At 60.1% G+C, this 22,355-nt stretch overlaps 1 protein-coding gene across 1 annotated transcript; it reads right to left on the reverse strand.

The window, feature by feature from the left end:
• Positions 1-1,965: 1,965 nt before the first annotated feature.
• Positions 1,966-20,406, reverse strand: WDR86 (WD repeat domain 86). The gene is made up of 6 exons (XM_080818871.1): positions 20,229-20,406; positions 11,040-11,181; positions 8,974-9,388; positions 5,974-6,109; positions 2,725-2,828; positions 1,966-2,512 (listed from the first exon to the last, which is right to left on the reverse strand). The coding sequence occupies exons 1-6, from the start codon at positions 20,389-20,391 to the stop codon at positions 2,342-2,344; spliced, it is 1,131 nt and encodes a 376-aa protein (XP_080674997.1). The 5' UTR covers positions 20,392-20,406; the 3' UTR covers positions 1,966-2,341.
• Positions 20,407-22,355: the final 1,949 nt, after the last annotated feature.

A 22,355-nucleotide genomic window follows, 5' to 3' on the forward strand; every position in this document is an offset into this window, starting at 1 on the left:
AGAGGACATGGGCCTTGGAGAGGCTCTCCTTGGAAAGTCGGAGAAGAAAGAACATTCCAGACCTGGGACCAATGAGGATGTAATAGTTGGTATAGGACAGGCCAAGTGTGCTGTATCCATGAGGTCACGGCTGTTCTAGGCCCACCAGAGGGCGGGGCGGGGCAGAGGATGAGGCGGGAGGACTGCCAGTCCAACCGCAGGGCAGAGCGCCCTGAAAGGCAGGCAGGGGGTCTGGCCTGCAGTGGCCGGATACCCAGGCCCTCACAGGACTCCGAGCAGGAGGGAGATGCCAGCGTTTGCACTTCGCACATCTGATGTCGATCCCTCTCGTGAAATTCCCTGAGCTCTTGGCTTTGGTGACCCTCTCCTGCCTGTTTCCTGCCCATATGTCCTCCCTCCCCACCCCCATACGGCTGTATTTATCAAGGGCAAAGAATACCTGGTCATCTGGTCTTAACATCATCAGCATCTAACAGGCTTGTGTGCTGGAGAAATAAAAATTACCCGAATGCACTCTGCTATATAAATACCAAAAACAAACAAACAAAAACAACCCCCAGGGGCGCCTGCGTAGCTCAGTGGGTTAAAGCCTCCGCCTTCCGCTCAGGTTATGATCCCAGGGTCCTGGGATCGAGCCCCGCATCGGGCCCTCTGCTTGGCAGGGAGCCTGCTTCCTCCTCTCTCTCTCTCTGCCTCTGCCTACTTGTAATCTCTGTCTGTCAAATAAATAAAATCTTAAAAAAAAAAAAACCCAAAAAATAAAAAACCCACCAGGTTTCCATTTCCTACTCTGTCCAGGGGAGGCAGGCGGGAGAACATATCTCTTAGCAGCTCCTGTGTTCCGATCTGCCCCGGGGCTGTTTCCCGGCTGTGTCCTAGCCCCTGTGTCTCAGTCTCTGTTGGGCTTGGAGATGGGGGATCAGAGGTGGCGGAGGGGCAACAGGAGAGGCAGGAACGCAGCGGCTGCCAGCGTCCGGGAGCGGCTGGTTACTCCAGCCGCCTCTCTGCGGGCTCAGCGCAAATCCGGGCACCGGTACTCGAGGTGATCCCGGTCCCGGCGCTCCCTGGGCTGCCCTCGGCTGCCCCGCCGGTGGCCATGGCCCTGCAGCCGGAGCTGTGGGCGCCGCAGGCCGGCCAGGCAGCCCCGGGCCCGCGCGAGGCCCAGCCCCAGGACGCGGCCGCGCCTGCTTCTCCCCCCCCCCGCCCCCCGCGCCAGCCTCCCTTCCTGGGGAGGCCCCCGCGCTCCCGGGGTGTGGCCTAGCGCGCAGTCACGAAGGTAGGCGTCCCTTCCCACGGCCCCAGGTGCCCATCCCGTACCTATTCATGGGCCTGAGGGGCCACCCGTCAGGCCTGGACCTGCAGCCCCTCCCGGCGCGCGACGCGGACGCACTAGCTCTTGGTGAGCGCAGTGCAGGGCGCGCTCCTCCGCACCAGAGGCTCCCGGCCTCGGCCAGACGCCGAGCCCTCGACTGCGGACGCCGCCCAGCGGCTTCTCTTCCCGCCTCCAGCCGAGGTGACGAGGCGGCAGCTGGGGGCGGCTCCCCTCGAAGCCTCTCCGGAGCCCGGGCCCCACCTCCCCCAGGAAGCCCCTCCAGCTGCTCTGCTGCGGGGTGGCCCACGCCTTCCCCGCGTCGGGCGCCCGCGCCGTGCACGCGGCCGGCAGGCGACTGCCCGGGCCTTTGGACTCCAGACCCAGACGGGGCGGCGGGGAGCCCTCCTCGGTTCAGGCCGACTTGGGGGCTTCAGAGCAGGGGTGACGGCTCCCCGACGTCACTCACACAGGCCGAGGGGCCTCTCCCGTGGCCACCCCCCCCACGAGTGACACTAGGGGTCATCGGGCCGCAGCCCCTCATTGCCCCCTCGAGGAGGGGCAGGCCCGGGCCGGGTGTGCGAAGCCCCGGTTCCGGGAACCCCTCCTCCCTCCGACCGGCCGCTGAGTTTGCAGAACAAAAGACATATTCCAGAGCGCGTGGAAGGACGTGTATTTCGGTTCTTCACTAGCGTCCTCAAGACAATCTGCCAAACTCAGTGACAAGTGCTGCTGGGCGGCTTTTTGAAGAAATCCCATTTCCCCCCAGGACGGGCTTGGCTTCTGGGGCCCTCAGGCCCTGGGGGCTGTGGGGCCGCAGACCCTGGGTCGGGAGGGTCCCGCCGGGCGGGGTGCAGACCCGAGTGCGGGGCCGCTCTGCGGGGGGTGGGGCTCGGTCTGGGGGCGGCGGGGACGGAGACGCGGTCCCCGAGGGCGAGCACAGTCGCCGTCCACGGGACGGGAGGGGCTTCAGAATCCACGGACACCGAGGACGGGCAGAGCCCCCTGCCGCGGGCGGGCGGTGTCGGGCGCTCAGGCGGGCTGCAGGGGCGCGCCGGCGCAGCCCACCTTGTTGCTGAAGAGGCGGGAGCGGCTGCGCGCGGGGGCGGCGGGGCGCGGCGGCGGCGCGCACGGGAGGCCGCGCACGTCCCAGAGGCGCAGCGCGCCGTCGTGCGACGCCGTGTACAGCACCTGTTCGTGCACCTGCGGGCGCGGGGCGGCGCGTGGGGCGGCGCTGCGGGGGCGCCCGGGCCGCCCTCCCCTCCGCGGGGCCCGCAGCGTCGCTCGTGGGCGCGAACGGCACCTACCTAGCCGACGGCCGGCGGCCTCTCCGCCGGGGGAGCCCGGCCTCGGGGTGCGGCGGGCGGCCTTCCCTCCCCGCCGAGGCAGAGCCCGGGGGCGGCGCGAGCGCCTACCTGGATGCAGTTGATGACGAAGGCGTGGCCGCGGAACACCCTCTGCAGCGCTCCGGACTGGGCGTCGAAGGCGCGCGCGCGGGCGTCCCCGCTGCCCGTAAACACTGTGAACACAGGGCGCCGCTGGGCCTGGGCAGGGGTGCGGCGGGGCGGGCCCGGGCTCCTCCGCCCGCCTCACCGGGAGGTCATAAGGTTCAAATGGGAACTAGCGGGAGCCCCTTGCAAGGAAGGAGGCGGCACCTTCATTCTCCTGCTCTGGGCCTGGGAACTCTGGGGGACCCCCCTCCCTCCCCGTGCTCTGCAGGACCGCGGCTGCCCTCTCCGGGGCTCCTGTCCCTCCTGAGTAGCTCCTTGGCCCAGGTGCCCTCGCTCAGACCGTTTGGTGGAAGCCTTCGGTGAGGCCTGCTTCCCTGCTCTAAAGCCACTGCCTTGGGGTGAGGTGGGAGAGTCATCCAGCCCCCCAACATGAGCTGCCTACTGGGACAAGGACCAACTAGAAATTCGTTCCTTCCCCTCCTCAGTAATGAACTTGGCCCTCCAAACAGAGCCTAGACCCTCTGGCGTTCGCTGTGAGCGCCCCTGCCCAACCTCTCCCTGGGAAGGGCCAGGATTCGGCCTTCCTTGCGCCTTTTCCTACGTTAGAACTTAGTTCAGGGGCACCTGGGTGGCTCAGTGGGTTAAAGCCTCTGCTTTCGGCTCAGGTCATGATCCCAGGGTCCTGGGATCGAGCCCTGCATCAGGCTCTCTGCTCAGCAGGGAGCCTGCTTCCCACCCCTTTCTCTGCCTGCCTCTCTGCCTGCTTGTGATCTCTGTCAAATAAATAAATAAATAAATAAAATCTTAAAACAAAACAAAACAAAACCTTATTTCAAGAGTTCTCAGACTCCGGTGAGCACCCGAGTCACCTGGACGGCGGTTAAGGCAGATTGCTGAGCCCACCTGAGTTTCTGTCTTAGGAGGTCTGGGGCGGGGCCTGCGGGCCGCTTGCCTAACCAGTTCCAGCTGCCGCTGATTCTGCCCGTTAGGGACCACACTGAGTACTGACCACAGGAACTCCGTTGTCTACTTATGGTCCCAGCCCACGTTCTCCCAGAAATGACCCTGACGCTAGAACTGGAATTCAAGTACTTCCTCTGGCCTAGCATTCCACCGAGTGGGAGAGAAACAGGAAGGAAGGCTGTCCACTCAGGCGAATTAGCAGAGAACTGCAGGGGGGGGGGGCCTCAGAGAAGGTGCAGACCACGTCTCAGAGCCAGACCCCTTGGAGAGGGGAGCAGGTCATTGGTTGAGGGCCTTTCTTGGGGGTGTCAGCTCCCAGCCCTCCTCCAACCTGCTCCTCACAGGAAAACGCTCTAGGGCAGAGAACCTGAGGGGCGGCAGAGAGAAGCGCCCCAGATGTGGTCCCCACAGCATCTGCCGCACCCACCCAGCAGCCTGAGCAAGCCATGGGGGATCCCCAGCCTCAGGGATGTCTTCCTTACCCCGCTTACTGCTTCACCTGCCTATTCCCAGCCTTGCTGCTGAAGCTACTGGTGAATGTGTCTCTAGAGGGGCAGTTTCCTTCCTGGGTCTCTTCTGTTCCTTTCCTGCTTCCCCTACCCCAACCCAGTGTGGCTGCTGGGTGTCCTGTGGAGGGGAAGAGGGTCAGGAATTAAGTCCCATCACCCCCGCAGCCTGTTGGTAATGGCCACGGACCAGTTTCCTTAATAGCGGGCAGCAGGTGGGGTCCATCCCAGCTGCTGCCAAGGGGTGGCGCTCTGGGCGATTTTAATCTTTTTTAAACCAGAGGTCCTGGCTTGGGAGCAGAGCCAGAATCACACTTAACCGGCTTGGACCCAGAAAGAAGGAAAAAAATAATTTTCCCGTGTCAGACACCTAAATCCCGAGGGTATCTCAAGCTCTATTTTCAGAGATCCACATTCTATCTTCATCTAACACCCGTGCTGTGAAGTCAACTTGAATTTTGTGCTGTCTCCCCCCCCCACCCATCTGCTCCTTCAGTGCGAGTGTGTGTGTGTGTGTGTGAAAGAGAGAGAGAGAGAGAGAGAGAGCGGGAGAACAGAGCAGGGACAGGGGGCCAATGGCAAAACGTAATGCTGGGGATTGTTTTGGGAAAGAGATGTTCAGGAACCTGGGAGCCCCACTCTCATGTAGGTATGGTGAGGTGGGGGGTGGGGGGGCTTCCTGGAACAGTGTCTGTCTTCTGGGTGTGTCTGGGGTGTGCACATGAGCCGGGCCTCAGGACAGAGCCAGGAAAGCTCAGATGTGTCAGTCTGAGACCTGTGGGACAGAGAGCTTGTTGCCTATCCGGTAAGCCATTCTGCCCTTCTTTCTTTCCAAAATAACCTGATTAATGCTGGCAGCAATATCCCCAAATAAGGGATTTTATTATTCAGTCTCTCTTTCAGGCAGCAAAGAGATGTATGCCAAGTCTTTGGGTAGGGCTTCCAAGAAAGATCTTTAATGGGACCCACTCAGCTAAGAGACACATCCTTTTGCCTTTCCTTCTTCTTCCTGTCTGCCTAAAATGTGATATGATGGCTGGAGCTTCAGCAGCTACCTTAAACTATGAGGCCCCCTAAAAGATAGAAGACGTGTGCTAAGGGCTATAAAGCAAAATGATCAAAGGAAACTGAGTGCCCGGTAACTTTGTGGAACCATCCATTACTGCCTGGACCGCCGGTCTCAGAAATTCTACCTGAGAAAAATAAACAACTATTTCATTCAAAGCACTGTTATCTGGGCTTTCTGTTATCTGTAGCCAAATGTAATGCCAAGTGAAGCCAAACTCACGTGGCCCTTCAGTCTGGCGGGAGTTAAGCGGCGTTAGGGTCTCATTTGAATAATGAGAATGTGTCCGTGAGGTGCTCTTAACCCGGGGGCTCCTAAGCGTTTGGGCTGCTGCTCCTTCTTGTGGGCTGAAGCTGGGGAGGAAGCCGCACACCCTTGCTTGGTGGCGCCCGGATGACTCGGTTGGTTAAGCGTCTGCCCTCGGCTCAGGTCAGGATCCCAGGGTCCTCTCTGCTCAGGGGGAGCCTGCTTCTCCCTCTCCCCCCTGCTGCTCCCCCTGCTTGTGCTCTCTCGCTGCTGACCACCCCAAAGGGCCGCTGAGGCTCAGGAGGGAAGAAGTAAGAAGTAGGGCACAGAGGCCCCGAGCGCGGGAGGTGAGGTGGGGGTGAGGCGTGGAGGGCGGAGGCAGCGCAGGCAGGTGGGGGCAGCGTGGGGGCAGCCGGGCCGGGAGTCACTTACAGGTGCCCGCGTGGTATCTGAGGGCGCTCACGCTGTGCCGGTGGGCCGCAAACGTGCGCACGCACTCCCCGGTGTCTGCCAGCCAGCACTTGACCGTCCTGTCGGCGCTGCCCGAGTACACGTGCTGGTTCACGAGCTGGGGGAGGAGGGGGGGGGCGGTGCTGGACTCTGGGGCTGCTGCGGCAGCAGGTGACTCGGATCCCCCCCAAGACCGCTCTGTGTGGTAGGGGAGGGGCGCGTGCCGGTCTCACTGGGAACTGTGGACGAGCGGGAAAGACCCTGCCGTGGAGACCCACCCAACGGCCCGGTCCAGCACCCGAGAATCCTGCCGCTTTGCCCTCGGCCATGTCCGAGAGCTCCCCCCGCACCGGGAGAGAAGCATCGTGTCAGAGCCTTCCCGTGGCCGGCGAGAGAAGACCTGGGAGTGCTCGGCATGCTAGGAGCAAGGGCCACGGAAAGTTCGTCCGTGTCGTTACTGTCATCAGGCGTCTCTCGTCCGCAGCTGCTGCTGAAGAACCGTCCGTGCCTGAAAGTTTTCCGTGAATCCGCCTGTAGCTATGGCCCGGCCGCACCAGCGGTTCCCTCGATCGTCCTGGCCGAGGAAAGGGCTCCCGGCGCTGCCCTGATCGGGAGGGAGGAGCCCTGGAGACAGGCTCCCCCGTGTCCCGCCTGCCCCACCCGCCAGAGCGGCTTTCACACCCCTGCTCGGTGTCACAGGAGAGAAGGCAAGGGCCTGGGAGAGAAGGGATGGGGCGGGGGGAGGCCCCTTGCGGGAGCTCCCCTGGCCAAGATAGACAGTGTCCGAGCCCAAGGGAAGGGCAAAGACTTAAAATAATTCTGCAGGTTCATCTAGACCAAATCCCGGCAGCCAAGAGAGTCCCCACCCAGCCCCTCTGGTTAGCAGCGAAGCAGAGAACTGGGAGCCGGGCAAGGAGGGCGACTGGGAGCCCTGGAGAGAGTCATTTGTGCCAGTGCTGGGGCCCAGGGACCCCTGAAGGCTTAGGAAAGAGGAGGCCCTTCAGCTGGGGCACAAGACGGCAAGCCTGGAGCGAGCACAGACTGGCCCCCGGCATCCTTACCACGGCCCACGCCTTCCTACCTCGAGCACACACCCGCCCAACGACAACCACACTCTGGGCCCCTTTCCACTCCAGTGCCCGCGGCTGCCCCAGTTTCCCCCTGTAAGTTCCTGGAGGACAGGGCTCTGACCAGTCCAGATTATATTTCCACCCCAGCCACAGCCCAGGTCAGACTTGGCTTTGGGCCATTCACTAAGGCAGAGGCGGTGGGATCTCGGGTAACACGTATGGCCTCCTGCCCCCGTGTGTCCTGACCGTCCCCAACAGCCATCACTTCAGAGGCAGCCCCAAGCCTCCAGGGACCACGCTTCCCCAACTGCCCACTGAGACTCACGGACCTCAGACTACGGAAGCTGGTGTGTGTGGCCTGTGGGCGGAGGTCCCCGTGGGCCCCTGGGCCTCTCTGTGCCACTCAGCCCCCGCAAGGGGGGCCCTAAGCTTCCATGGCGGCTGCGGCAAAGGGACGATGCCTCCTGCTCACCACACAGTGTGTCCCAACAACGCGGGGCCTGTCGCACTGTGTTTACAAGTGACCAAGAAGCTCTGTTTCAAAGTACAAATCACGAGTCCAGAGGCCCAGGAAACGCTCCAAGCGTGTTGTCCTTGGCTGCCGAAGACCTCACTGTTCACTTTGGCTGCCTTCTGGCGAGGACGTCCACGGGGAACAGCCGGGCAGCTCGGGGAGGCCAGAGGAGGCACGTGGGGAAGCACACAGACCCCGACGGGGGCATGTCACAGAGGACAAGACCTGCAAGACGTCCCTCAGCCAAGACAGCTCTGGGGGGATGGGGCTCAGGGGCCACCTCCCTGCTGTGCGACCCATCCAAGCAGGCCTGGGCCTCTGCTGTGCAGGCCCCTGAGGCGTGGGCCTCTCCATGCTCAGCTCCCGGCCGCGGATGCTCTCGGGGCAGGGGAATGAAGCCGCCAGGCCAGGCTGCAGAGCACAGGTGGGCTCCGGACATCCCGCCTCAGAGGAGAGAAGGCCGGAGGGGGTTCCCCCAGCCCGGCAGGGTGCAGGCCCCATCACTCCTTTCTATGCTGCCCCTCACCGGCTGTGAGGCCTTGGGCAAGTTGCTCACCCTCTCTGAGCCTCTCATGTCTACAAAGAGCACGTAGAAGCACAGGCAGCATCTGCTGGATGGCCAACCACAGCGCAAGCTACTAGACACCTGCGTGGCTCACCTCTGGGCCACACCCACTGCTCGTCCACGGAACCCTCACGACCACCAGGGGTGGGCCCGATTTCACGCTCAGAATCCCTGATCCAAAACCTTGGAGCCAGATGTATTTCAGGAGTTTTGGGATTTGAGCCACACACTCGTGCTTCTACGGCAAAGGAATGCCTAGTCCCAGGAAACGGGGTCAAGTGAGCTCCAGCGAGCTTCTCATCTGTGCGGGCCAGGCTTCTCCGCCAAGGACGTTTTTGTGCCAAGCCTTAAAAAAAACCCAACTTCATGCTGTAGAACTTTTGGATTGAGGAATGAGGGACCAGCATTTCTGGGTAGACATAACCTTCCCTTAACACGTAAAGAAACCAGTATTCCTATGTTGACAACAGCTGTGACCCTCGTATCTGTGAGGGCGGGTGTATTTGGAGACAGGGTCTTTAAGGACGTAGTTAAGTTAAAATGAGGTCATGGGGGTGGGACCTAATCCACAGGACGGGAGTCCTCATAGGAAGAGGAACACCCGGATGCAGAGGGACGACACCGCGAGAAGACGTCCAGCTACATGCCGACCCCTGGATCTCAGACTTGCAGCCCCAGAGCGGTGAGACCATCTGTCCCTGTCGTGTACGCCATCCCTGAGTGCAGCACCCTGTTCCTCGGCCCAAGCTAACTAGGACTCGGGGGAGGGTGGCAGCTCAGAAGGCGACCCGGGGGCCTCCCTGGCAGACAGGCGAGGGCCAGGCGGATCTCACCTCCAGACAGATGACAGAGCCCTGGTGCTCCCTGAACACCCGCAGCTGCTCCCCGCTCAGGATGTCCCAGGCGCGGATGGTGGCGTCGGTGCTGCCGGTGAAGGCGGTGTGACTGGGCGTGTCCAGCACGAGGCAGAGCACGGCTCCTGTGTGGCCCCGCAGCGTCTGGTGGCAGCAGCCGCTGGCCACCTGCCACACCTTGGCCGTGCCATCAGTGCTGCCCGTCACCAGGAGCCCCCCAACCTCCTCGGCACAGGGAGCCCCGGGCAGGTCCCAGGGCGCGGAGTAGGCTAGGGTCAGCACGCAGTTGCGGTGGCCTCGGAACTCCTGGGCCACCTGTCCCTTGTCCACACTCCAGGCTCGAGCCGTGCGGTCGTAGGAGCTGCTGAAGAGCTGGTTGTTGGCGACCAGGATCCTGGTGGGAAGAGGGAGAGGGCAGAGGTCAGAGCACGCAGGGCTAAGGGTGGGGTCAGAGCACGCAGGGGTAGGGGCAGGGGTCAAACTTCGCAGGGGTAGGGGCAGGGGTCTGACCACACAGGGGTGCCTAACAGGCCGTCAGGAGGGCCCTTTGGTGTCCTCTGTGTTCAGTGAGCCGGGAGGACCCCGTGTGGGCGGAGCGGAGCTCTGTTCGCACCCATGGGGAGAGGAGAGGCCTCCCGGGCAGCAAATACTCGTGACTTTCAGTCTCACTTCGATGAATACTAAGAACTTCTTCCCAGGAAACACACGTTCGTCTTTAGTATAGAACTTTGCTTAACATCAAAGGCTCTGTTCACACACCCCTGTTAAGAAGCCCTGAGCGCCCCGCCCTGCGGCCCCCAGGAGCCCACAAAGGGGCAGGGCAGCTGCACCGGGCATGTGTCACAAGTGTGGGGACAGAGCAGTCACGACCCTGGGCACAGGTTACTCAGTAATGCAACCCAGCGGCTAAGCAAGACTTAGTGTCTACCAGAACGATCCATTTGGGACCCCGACCCCTCAGACGTGGGGTGCATGGACGTGTGTGTATGGGGCGTGTGTGCCCAGGAGAGTCGCAACCCCGCAGAGCATAATTTCTGGCCTCGGTTACCCAGGTTTGCTTTTGAGGAGCAGCTGAGAGTTTCCGGTTACAAGCTGGGCGCACACCTGTCCCCTGAGATGTGGCCTCTCCCCGCCGTCCCGTCTCATGGCACGAGACTCCCACCTACCCACACTTTCCCCCAGTCACATGCTTTCTCAAGGAAGGGTGTCGGGATGCGACCAGCTGGAGGTGGGACGTCCTGCACCACCCCGTGGGCTCACCCCGGTGGCGGGTGGGACCCTGCGGGCTCCAGCTAAAGAGGCCGGGGAAAAGCTCGGCTGTGGGAAGGTGACCTTGTTCCCTCACAGGCAGCCCGAGCCAGCACAACACTCGTGTCTCTGCGGAGCGCCAGTACCTCGCTCCTGCTCTGTGGGTGCACAGCTCTGAGTGCAGGCGGGCAGGTGCCCAGACCCCTGGTCACACCGAACACTCCCTCGGGAGTCTAAGACGGCCACTGCAAGTTACATAAATAGTGTCAAATTGATCTGATCAGCAAAGGAATTTTCATGGCTCAGCTCAGACCCAAATTCAATAAAGAAAGGAAAATTTCAAACGTTGTTGAGGAGGAGGGTGTGGGAAATTTCAACGACAACACGGAAAGGAGAGGTTTAAAAATACCCTGGACTGACTCCTCTGGTTGACCATCAGGTACTAATGAGGCTCCTTCCTCTGGAATCTGCTCTCATCAGTAGGAGCTGTGGCCTCCATCGCCTTTCCCCGGGCCTAGCAGTGGGCAGTGCGCTGCCCGGGTCCCCAAGGGGGGCGTCTGGGCACAATCGATGTGATGGTGGGGCCTCCCTTCCCCGATCTCTGCCTGCCGACCCCCCCACATGCAGCCCATGTCGTGCCTGAAATACATGCGTCCGGGGCCCCCCAACCTCTGTGCTCCTGACGACCTTGGACGCATCTACACGTAGGCTTCCCCAGAGAAGCTAAGTTCCTGCAGGGGCAGGGGCCACACGGCCTCCCTCTCTGTCCCCAGGGTACCTCCCCCCGCCACACTGACCTGTTCACAATGGACGTGTGTCCTCGGAAGACCTGCAGACACTGCCCGGTGCGCACGTCCCACTTTCTGATGGTGCGGTCAGCGCTGCACGTGAAGGCAGCCTCGTCCTCCAGCTGGCAGAAGGTCACGTAGCTCTCGTGCCCTGCGGACGAGGGGAGACGTGAGCGCAGGGCATGGCAGCTCTCGTCTCCCTTCTGCGAAGGAAGCAGGGCTGGGGCTTGTTTGAGACGAGCTCAGGATCACCAGCCCGTTGGAGGCCGATTTCGGTCTGGGAGGCTCAGGAGATGCGGGGTGCCGGGAGGAATTCAGGGGGCCCCTCTCTCTGCCCCCTCGGATCCTTCTGTTCTCTTCCTGCTCTCTCCCTCCTCTTCCTCCTTCCCCGTTCTTCATCAGTCTGTCTCCAGACTCTTCCGCTGTTTGTATTCACTCAGTGGTTGAACAAAGCCACTGTCACTGTCACCGAGGCAGGAAGTATAGAGGCCCAGGGCCTTGGCCTTCGGGGCCAGACGCCCAGCCCAGCTCCTGGTGCTGCCACTGAGTCACCTCTGCACACCCCCATCTCCTCGTCCCCGTCTCGTGGGGCGGGCGCGCAGACTGGGTGAACGCCGGACGGTGGCTGTTTGGGGCCCTGGTGATGCAGGGTCCATGCCGGGCCTGCGTGGGGAGGGGAAGGGAGAAGAGCCGGGGGAAGAAGACGGCCCACGCCAAAGCAGGGGGGGGCCCCCTCGGGCCGGAATTTAGGTGTTTGGCGGAAATGGTGAATAAGGCTCAGGCACAGTGAGGGTGGAGGTCTAGGGACAGACCGACGGCCACACGGAGCGGGGGCTCGGCCAAAGGCACCTGCTCGCCCACCTTGTCAGGGTGATGATCGGTGTTTTGACTTCTGGCCTGGCTTATAAAGCAGCCCCGGAAGCACTCAGCTCCCAGTCAGAGCGGGGCCCGTCCTCGTACACACGGCTCCGTCTCGGGGCCGGCTGGCTGGCCTGCTCAGCGGAGCCTGTGACTTTGATCTCGGGGTCGTGAGCTGGAGCCCCACGTTGGTTATAGAGTTTACGTAAAAAACAACAACAAAATCCTTTAAAGTCCTGCATGATAAAATCTAAATCTGTTTAGAATCTAAAATCCGCATTTATGGGTCAGACAGGCCCATATATGCAAAGATTCTCTATGCCTGGACTAGTTCTATACCTGCACGGACTCCTATGTTTATTAAAAAAAATGTTTCCACCTCAGATAACTCTTTTTTTTTTTAAATTTATTTATTCATTTGACAGAGAGAGATAGAGTACAAGCAGAGCGGCAGGCAGAGAGACGGGGGGAAGCACGCCTCCACCGAGCAGGGAGCCCGATGCAGGACTCGATCCCAGGACCTTAGGATAATGACCTGAGCCGAAGGCAGATGCTTAACTGACTGAGCCACCCAGACACCCTGATAACAACTTTTATCCCCCCTGATAACGAGTCCTGATAGCAAACTGAAGCTGAGTATATTTGAAAAGAATCCAGAAACCAGGGGTGCCTGGAAGGCTCAGTTGGTTAAGTGACTGCCTTCAGCTCTGGTCATGATCCTGGAGTCCCAGGATCCAGCCCCACATCGGGCTCCCAGCTCCACGGCGGGTCTGCTTCTCTCTCTGACCTTCGCTCCTCTCATGCTCTCTCTCTCAAATAAATAAATAAAATCTTTAAAAAAAAAAAAAAAAGGATCCAGGAACCAGAAAATCAATTGAATCAAAGGAATGTTATACCTAAGATCCATTTCACAGACGAGGAAATTGATTAATTCAAATATCTACACGTGTGGGATATATTAATTACGTTAAAGATCGCAACTGAATTTTAAAATTCTGTCTAGATGTCTGGTATCAGACAGGGATTTTTTTTTAAAGCTTTTATTTATTTAACAGAGAGAGCGAGCACAAGCAGAGTGAGCAGCAGAGGGAGAGGGGGAAGCAGGCTCCCCACCGAGCAGGGAGCCCGATTCGGGGCTCAATCCAAGGACCCTGGGATCATGAAGAGCTGAAGGCAGACGCCCAACCGGCTGGGCCACCCAGGTGCCCAGGGATTTAGAATCTTCTGGGCAGTTTCAAGCTGATGGGCACTTTTTGGCCCTGGCGTTTTAGCTCAGTTACTCTTGGAAGAACCCAACTCCCTGCGTTCTAAGAAAGAGAATTTTTTTAAAAAGGAAGGAAGACATGTTTTCCAGTCTTCTTGGAGAGCATGTACCAGGCCTCTAAGAAAACAACATTTGTGCGAAGTAAGTAAACACTGGGAGATGACACGGATTAGGTTTCCTTAAAACACACGTCAGTTTAAAAGTCGAGGGCAAAACGTTTGGCAAAACACAGCCAGCTTTTTGCCAATCCCAAAATGTTTATGAAATATTTTAAGATTGTCAACAAACTGCCCTGAAACCAGAGCTGCCATGGGGTGCTCAGCGGCGTCTGAGGGAGGCGGCCTGGCGCCCCGAGGGCAGTGGGGTGCGGAGGAGCCGGCCCTGCACACAGCCCCACTGCAGTCCTCCTCACAGTGGGGGGGGGGGTGCTGTGCCGTCCAGGGACAGCCAAGCCAGGTGAGGCGTCCGCAGGGGCATGGGCCGCCTCCTGGCTGCTTCTGTCCCGTCTCGACAGAGTCTGACAGCAGGAAGGTGACCTGTCATGTGCGTACATAAGGCCAAGAAGAGTGCTGGAAAGCCGAGTGGCCGGTAAGCCGTGGCACCCGTCCTCAGTGAAGCCACAGCCACTAGCCCAGGGATGTGGACCAACTGTACGACCCACGCAAGTAGGGGAAACGATATACACGATACAAATATAAATACCTGTGGGGACACCTGGGGGGCGCAGCGGGTTGAGGGGTGACTCGGTTTCAGCTCAGGTTGTGATCTCAGGGTCGAGGGATCGAGCCTCACGTCGGGCTCAGTGCTGAGCATGCAGTCTGCTTGGGATTCTCTCTCCCCACCCCTCTCTAAAATAAATAAACCTTTATATATATATACACATACACAGAGACATGTATATAAATACCTCTAAACAAAGACTTGAAGAGTCAATAATGAAAAGAATTTCTGCAATGTAAAAAAAAAAAAAAAAATCCCATCTCTGAAGCTGGGCCAGGCTGACCCTCTGCCCCTTGTGGGCCAGCCCCGGGCTGGTTGAGATTCCCTGCAGCGGTCAAGGGCCTCCCAGGGACAAGCCCCTTCCTCTGCATGCCGGGCACCGACTCTGCGTCTGAAAACCCACGCTGAACGAGCCCCGGCTCAGAGCCCAGCTGGCAGAGGCTGCAGAGCGTGTCCCTGACCGCAGTCCGCAGGCCGCGCGACAGGGTCCACTGCACACAGCCGACAGGGTCCCCCGGGAAGGGACGGATGAGGGAGGCTGGGGACAAGGCGGGGGGGGGCCCATCCCGTCTCCAGGGACCACAGCACCACCACCCTGAGCTGTTGGAATTGGGTAGAATAAGCAAAAAAGCCCAACTAAAAATAAACATTTTTGAAGGGAGAAAGAATGCAGATAAGATGCAGTTACTATGTTCAAAAGGACACGCTGAGGCTCAAGGTTTTCTGCCAAGGCAGTCGGCCCCCCCACCGCCTCCCCGGCCGCACACCCTGGGACGCGCTGGAAGCTGGGGGTCAAAGCGCCCCCCCCCCACGTGCCGGAGGAGCCACTGGGCCACGGGCCTCCTGGGGTCTGCGGCCGCAGAGGTGGGCTGCCGTGGGCACCGGCCAAGCTGGAACACCCGTTCGACTAACTTGGCACGAAGAGCGGGGCCTCCTTTCCCTCTGCTGCCCCTCTCCTCTTCTCCGGCCCGCTCCCTGCGGCGCCCCCACTCCCTGGGGACCCCCTGACCCCCCCCAACTGCCTGCAGGGTTCAGACAGCTGGGAGCCCCGCAGGAGACCTGGGTCAGGATCTGCTGGCTCGTGGCCATGAAAACCTCAAACCACGGTCACACTTCCCTGGAGGGAGGCCTCTCCACAGCCGTTTCCGGGCTGCCGGGAAGCCTCCGGGCCTGGCTCCTCCAGGTCTGGGAGGCCTGAGAGCCCCGTGGGTACCAGCCACGGGTCTGGGGGATCCCCTACACCGTGCCCACCTTTGGGAAGGGTCTTTTTTTTTTATCGAACTGGCCTCGAGCTACTGCGTTGAGGGTGTCATTTTTGTTTCCCGCCTGGTGGAACTGCATCTGGGTGTGTGACGTCAGCAAGCCACAGCAGTGACAGCCACACGTCCCGGGCGTGGAAGGTGTGGCTGAAATTGTGTCTGACAAAGCCACGGGAGACTCAGCCTCCTGCCCCGAGCTCGCAGCCAGGACAGGCGGATGCTCCCGTGGCTGGTGCCACCGCAGGGCCAATCCTTCCAACCCAGCTCCTCTCAGCCCACACCCTCCACCAGGCAGCTCTCCGGCCTCCTTCTGTGACCTCCTCAATGGGCACCCACGGGGAGCTCACTACCTGCGGATGCTGGCCGCCGGAGAGCTGAAGAATGAATTACCCCCCTCTGCTTCCGTCAGTCACACCCATGCTTAAAACAAACTGCATTTTGGAATGCCTGGGTGGCTCAGTCGGTTAAGCGACTGCCTTTGGCTCAGGTCATGATTCCAGGGTCCTGGGATCGAGTCCCATGTCAGGCTCCACGTTAATCAGGGAATCTGCTTGCCCCTTTCTTTCCCTCTGCCTCTTCCCTGGCTTATGTGCATTCTCTCTCTCTCTCAAATAAATAAATAAAATCTTTGGGGAAAAAAAAAAACATTGGAGATGACTCAGCAAGCCCACTTCTGGTTCTCTACAAAAGAAACGGAAAACGGGGCCTGGAAGAGGTATTTGCACACCCAAGCTCATGGTGGCATTTCTCACCACATCACGTGGAAGAAACCCAAGTGTCTGCAGACAGATGAATGGGCAAAAAGAGGCAGACAGCAGACCAGTACGCGGCCTTCCAAAGGAAGGAAATCCTGACACCCACGACAGCTCGGGTGAACCTTGAGGACATTCTGCTAAGAGATGTGAGCCTGTACGAGGATGAGGTCCCCAGAGCAGTCAGATTCAGAGGCAGAATGCGGGATGGTGGGCGCCAGGGCCTGGGGTGGGAGAAAGGGGGTTATTGTTCGAAGTGGACACCTTCTCAGTTTTCCAGGATGGAAAAGTTCTAGAGATGGGCCTTGGTAATGGCAGAAGGTTATCAATGTTTACTGTCTTCAAACAGTACACTTAAAAACGGTTAAGATGGCCAATTTGATGCTACATGTTTTTCTATTAGTTACTATTGTCCTGGAGCAAGAGGGAGGAGGGCAGGCACCCCCAGAGCCTCTCGGCCCGCGTACACACGGGAGGACTCCTTAGCCCTTCTGAGCCTTGACTGGCAGAATCAGGCCTCGAGGAGCAAAGGACGAAGAGCTTGGGGCTGGCCGGGCGCCGCGTCAAGGAGATGCTCTGGCTCAGGCTGGGCTTGTTGATGTGAGCCTGGAGGACAAGGCCACTAACAGGAGCCAGGAGCTCTTTACCGACCGGTGTCCCACCCCCCATAACCTCATAAGACTGGATGACTATTTTATCATCCCAATTCACAGATAAAGAAACTAAGGCATGAGAAGTTAAGTAAGGAGATTTGAGCCCAAGCAGCCCAGCTCCAGAGCCCGGGCTCACGACTAGTAATGGCCTGTCCTCCCTCCCCGGCCCCTCCCCATGGCGGGTAGGGGTCAGGGGTCATCGGGACGGGCAGGCACCTGCAGGCTTCCAGCAAACAGGAGGGTGCCGTTTGTTCACGCGGAATTAAAAACAAACAGCACCCCATCATGCTAGGAGATGCTGCTAGAAGACGAGGACGCTTGTGGCACAGCTGCGGTGGGCTGGAACCTTCAGGCTGGGTCCCTTACGACATGGGAACAGCTCAGGACAGGGACATCTTGGGACATGCTGCTTGTCTCACTGAGCCACCGGAGTGCCCTGAATGACTGGTACCCGACGGATAAAAGAAAAAAACAGGGAGGGGATAACTCCATTAAATGTGACTCTTCCCTTTACAGAGTAATTGGGCCGTAAGCCTACAGCTGAAAGCCAGTCCCACTGACTGAAAAAAGAGAGCCCCTGAGGGAGGGAAGCTGGGGGGCCCTGGTGACTCAGCCTGCTCCCCAGGACCAAGGGTGACAACTTGCCCACCGAGACCCCACCCACAATGGACTGCCCTATTCTTCCTTTCCAACACATCCCTTGGCATAATCTTTCAAAACTCTGCAAGATTCACAGAAAAGCCTTGGCTCCCCCTAACTGCCTCTGGCCCCCTGGGGGAACTGAGCAGAGCAGGAAGCTCGAGGGCAGAAGGAGAATGCCCGGCAGGAGCTGCCCACACCAGCCACGCTGCCCCAGAAATCCAGGCTTGGCCCCCCGCCAACAGGCTCTTCTCCAGAACCTTCTTAGGGGCCCAGAGCTGCACCAGGCGCTGGCACTCACCCCAATCTGTCAGTTTCCACAACACAACAGGAGTAGAAAGAGCCTGAAGTGGGGGGTCAGGAGAGCCCCACGGATCTGTAGGTTTTCCTGATGCAAGCCAGAGCCACAGAGGGGGCGAAGCTGTCCATGCAATCCTGCAATGTGGCCTCAGGCCAAGTCCCATAATGGCTCTCGTCTCAGGGCATGCAGACAACAGAACCTACCTCACAGGCTAGGTTATCTAGAAAACACTTCGAACACTCCGTGTGCCGGTAAACAGATCTGTGCCTGCCTAGCCCCATCTATAGACCCGTGTCGGTTCTACCCACATCACAGTTTTGAGCATTAATGTTAATGGACAAAGAAGTAAGTGTATTGAGGGATATTAATAAAATATAGGCTATTAAACAAATGCTAAGACATTGGTTATTATTTCACTAATACAAACAAAGCCTATTGGGGTCGCAGAGCTGGCAAGACCTTGCTCTCCTTGGGGGCCACGCAAGGAATATCTTGTGCCCCCAAAAGACTCCTTTTCAAGTTGAGTGTAAGAGTGCGATTTCCGGATAAGGAAAGGTTACTCCTGTCAACCTTACTGCCGCAGAAGCAATTCTGACAGACACGGGCGGCGGTATTTCATCTGATCGTTTTCCTTGGAGTGGGATGGCTCTCAACCAGGCCACCAGAGGGGCAGGCACCGCCTCACCAGGACACGGAGTTGGTGTCCTGAGGGGACAAGCCACTGTGAGGGCCACCAAAATGGGTGGGAGGGGGAGTTGCCAGGCATGAGCTGGGAGGTGACGACAGAGCAGGGCTGGATAGGAGGGTGGGCTCTGGAGGCTTGGTCTAGGCTCTCGAGATGCCCTGGGTGCAGAGTTCCAGGCCCACCAGGCTAGAACCGCCCTGGAAGAGCGGGGAGCTCGACGGGGGAGGTCACCCACCTTCAAACTAGGCTCCCACACTGGACACCAGGGCCGAGAGCTCCCCCAGGTCAGGGTGCATCAGATCCAGCCAAAAAGCTTGTTAGAAATGCAAATTCTAGAGTCCCACACCAGGGTCCTCACTGAAACTGGGACCTGGGAATTTATGTTTCTGAAAGCCCTCCAGATGAGTCGTATGTTTGGAAAAGCACTAAAATTTTGGATTATAAATTTTGGACAGATCTTAGATCTCCCAGCCTGGGTTCGGTGCCTGTCAATCTGTGTAACATTGGGGGTGACTTTGGGGCTGGCCAGAGGAATATGTGTTAGTTTGTAACTGACTCTCCCTTATCACACACCACCCCCCCCCCGCCCCGGGCCGCAAGTAACAGCCAATCCAAATTCATCTCTTCTGGGCTGTGAAACATCCACCATAACTGCTTTTATTTAAAAGCAATAGGGTCGGGGTGCCTGGCGGCTCCAGTGCCTGCCTTGGCTCAGGTCATAATCCCAGACTCCCTGCTCAGTGGGGAGGCTGCTTCTCTTTCTCCTCCCCTTGTTTGTGCTCTCTCTCTGTCAAATAAGTAAATAAAATATTTTTAAAAAATAAAAAATAAAACCAATCGAGTCAGTATCAGCCAATAGTGAAGCTGATTTGTACTCCCTGTGCCTACAGGACTTGGAAGGCCTGGGGAGGCCACCCAGGATTTGCTGATTGTGGTGGAAAAAAACCAGGCAGTGATAAATAACCACGTGCAGAACCTTGTGCTCCAAGGGGCTGTACCCGCTGCTCAGGGGACACCAGGGGCCGAGCTGGAGCGGGGGCTCACAGCCCTGCCCTGCAGACATGTGACAGGGACCCAGGGTATGAAAGCCGTCCACCTCCAGTGACTATACACAAATATAAACCCGTATGTACGCACTTGTGAAACTTTCATAAAACAGTATGTGTGTCGGGTCGCCTGGGTGGCTCAGCCTGCCTTCGGCTCAGGTCATGATCCCAGAGTCCTGGGATCGAGCCCCACATTAGGCTCCCTGCTCTGCTGGGAAGCCTGCTTCTCCCTCTCCCACTCCCCCGGCTGGTGTTCCCTCTCTGGCTGTCTATCAAATAAGTAAATAAAATCTAAAACAAAACAAAACAAAAAACCCAAACATTATGTTTGCCTCCTTCCACTGCATCGTTTCCAGATATGCTAAATCGGCTTAACAACCCCCTTTTGAGAAACTTTGATCCATCCCTCCCCCACATCCCTTCATTTTCCAGCAGAAGAAACGAGGCAGGCACGAGAGAGCAGAGCAGAAAGGCCAGATGGGGAAGGGGACGTTCAAATTTCAACTCAACCCCCGCCCCAGGCTGTGTGACCCGGGACAACTTACTTCCTGCCTCAGTTTCCCTGTCTGCACGAGTGGGTTAACAGCAGAGTGAGGACCGGCCACGGCCGTTCTCGGTGCCGCCCTCACCTCGCAAGCGCCGGTGGTGACCACAATGGCTCCTGAAGGAAATGTCCGGCCAAAGGCCACTCGGGCAGCGAGAGACGGGGGAAGGCGCTGCCTAGCGCGGGGAGTACGCAGAGGTGCCGTTCCGGGGGCGTCTTAAGGCCGCTGTGATGGCAGTGATTTCCTGCACCGGGCGGGCAGGTGAAGGGAGCCCCCCGCAGCGGGTGCACCCCGGCCCCGCGGGCTCCGCACCCCACCCCGCGCGCGCTCGGCCGCTCGCACGCTGGGCCCCCATGAGCGCTCCCCCACGAGGGCCCCGCCGTGGGCGAGGCGGGGCTTTAGGGCAGGGGTCGGCGGGCCGCAGGGCTGAGGTCTGCGGCGGCCGAGCGGACGGCGGGGCCGGCAGGAGGGTGTACCTTGCAGGAGCGCGCAGCACTGGCCGTCCGCGGTGCTCCAGAGCCGGGCGGTGCCGTCCTCGCTGCCCGTCAGCAGGCGCTGCCCGTCCGGGCTCAGGCTGAGCCAGTTGATGCCCCCGCGGTGGTCGGCGCAGACCCTCAGGGCCGACCCTCCGCCCCCCATGCGGCCGGCCGGGCGGGAGACGAGGAGGCTGCGCCCCGCTACGGAGGGGCGCCCCGGCATCCGCGCGGCGGCTCTCGGCGGCGGCGTCCCGCGGCCATGACCCTGCGGGGCACGGGGTGCGGCGGAGGTGAGGCGGGGGCCCTCGCTCCCGCGCCGCCCGCACCGCCTCCGGACCCGCGGACCGAGCGGGGGGGGGGGTTGGGGGGCGGCGCTGCGGGGGGCGGCCCGCGGGGACCTCCCCCTCCCGCTCCCGCTCCCGCAGTGGAGGAGACCCGGCCCCGCCGGCGCCGGCTGCCTCCCTTCCCCACGCCCCACCTGAGCGGGCCCGTCCTCGGAGCCGGGACCACCGGGCAGAGGCGTCTCCCCGCGCGCTGGAAGGTTCGGGCCTCGTCGCGGGGTCCGGCGGCGGGGGCACCCCGGCAAGCAGAGCGCCCTGCGGCCCGGCGCCGCGCGCTGGGGGCGGCGAGTGTGGAACAATACAGGCCCGCCTGGCTCCTCCTCAGAGACCACCCCCCAACCTGTCCCCTCCCACTTCTCCGGCCGGCGCCCCAGCCCCCACCCCGCTGCCCCACCCCGGCACCCGGCGCTCCGGACCCTCCTCGGCGCGCTGCCCCAGCGCCCTCCCCGGGGACGCCGGGGACCCGCGCACGTGCGGCTCTCCCCGCTGCCCCGTGCGGCGACCGAAGGCCGGGACGAGGCGGGGGAGGTGGACGCAGGGTCCGGTGGGGTGAGACGCGCACGCCCCGGAGCTCACTCGGGCTGGCGACTGCGCGCCACTACCCGGCGAGTCTGCCCCGCTCCAGGCTCCCAGCCCTAAGGTCGCTGCTGGAGAGGTTCCCGGGGGGACTTTGGGGGGGCCCCCCTGGAGAGCGCTCCTAGTCCGCTCTCGCTGGGAAATGACACATACGCCGCGATTCGCAAGTGGCGTGGCGGCGGGCGAGCGAGGGAAGAGCGGCGCGATGGGGCTTCCCGGAGAGGTCAGGTTCACCCACGTGAGCGGCCGCTCCCGCTGTCCTCGTGCTGGGGGTTTGGGGCCCCCACCCACTGATCCATCTTTCGGCAACCTCTCCCACCCCCACCGCATCCCAGCGCCTCTCACGGTCCACTGAGGTCTCTACAGGAATCCCACACCCCGGGTTGCGAGCCCTCCCGGAATGTCTGCTGGTTCCCATTAGAGCTGTTCCGGTGCCTGCTTCGCGGGGGGCGGGGAGGGGTAACACCCCCCACGCTCGGTTCCTCCAGGTCCTAAAGGGAGCAGGGTTTCCCGAGGGGCGGGGTGGAGGGGCGGCTAGAGAACGAGGTGCCTTTGGAAAGCCAGCCCTCAGCGCCACAACCAGACCCTCTCCCAATGGCTATGTCCAGACTCCCAAAGAAAACCCCATAATGGGGTCCCAAAGTACATGGGACAATTTATTCTCCCGGGGTATAAACCAGAGAAATGCACTCTTTCCCTAATCCTGGGAATCAGCTTGCAGTTAAGTTTACCAAGCCGGCACCAGTAAAGGGTGTAAGGATGCGGGGCCCCGTGGGATTTGCAGTTGTGGAGGTGGCCTGAAAGGAGGCAAGAGGCGGGTGTGATCACACAGGAGAGAGGAAGTCAGAAACTAGTGAAGTATTCTGGAGGTGGACCCTTCAGAACCTGGGAGCGTGCCGGCAGGAGTGGCGGACTCTGGGAGTCTGCACTATGCTAAGACGGAGTAGAGGGAGGCTGGTGACATGTGTCCAGAGATGCTCCTACAGGCTGATCCCAAGTTCTTTTTAGGACCTGCGAACTCGAAGGTGCCATGGCAGCATCTAGGTGTGAGACCGACGGGCATTGGGGCCATACAGGTGCTCAGAAGAAAATCCGAAGGAGACAGAAGACCCTTGCTCCAGGAGCGTCCGGTTTCTCCTTCCCTCAGGGTCCTGGTCTGATCCCTTTTACCCTCTCCGCCCCCAGGACAGGGTCCATCCTGTCCTTCCTG

This window comes from Martes martes (genome assembly GCF_963455335.1).
Source record: "Martes martes genome assembly, chromosome: 11".
Classification (NCBI taxonomy): domain Eukaryota; kingdom Metazoa; phylum Chordata; class Mammalia; order Carnivora; family Mustelidae; genus Martes; species Martes martes.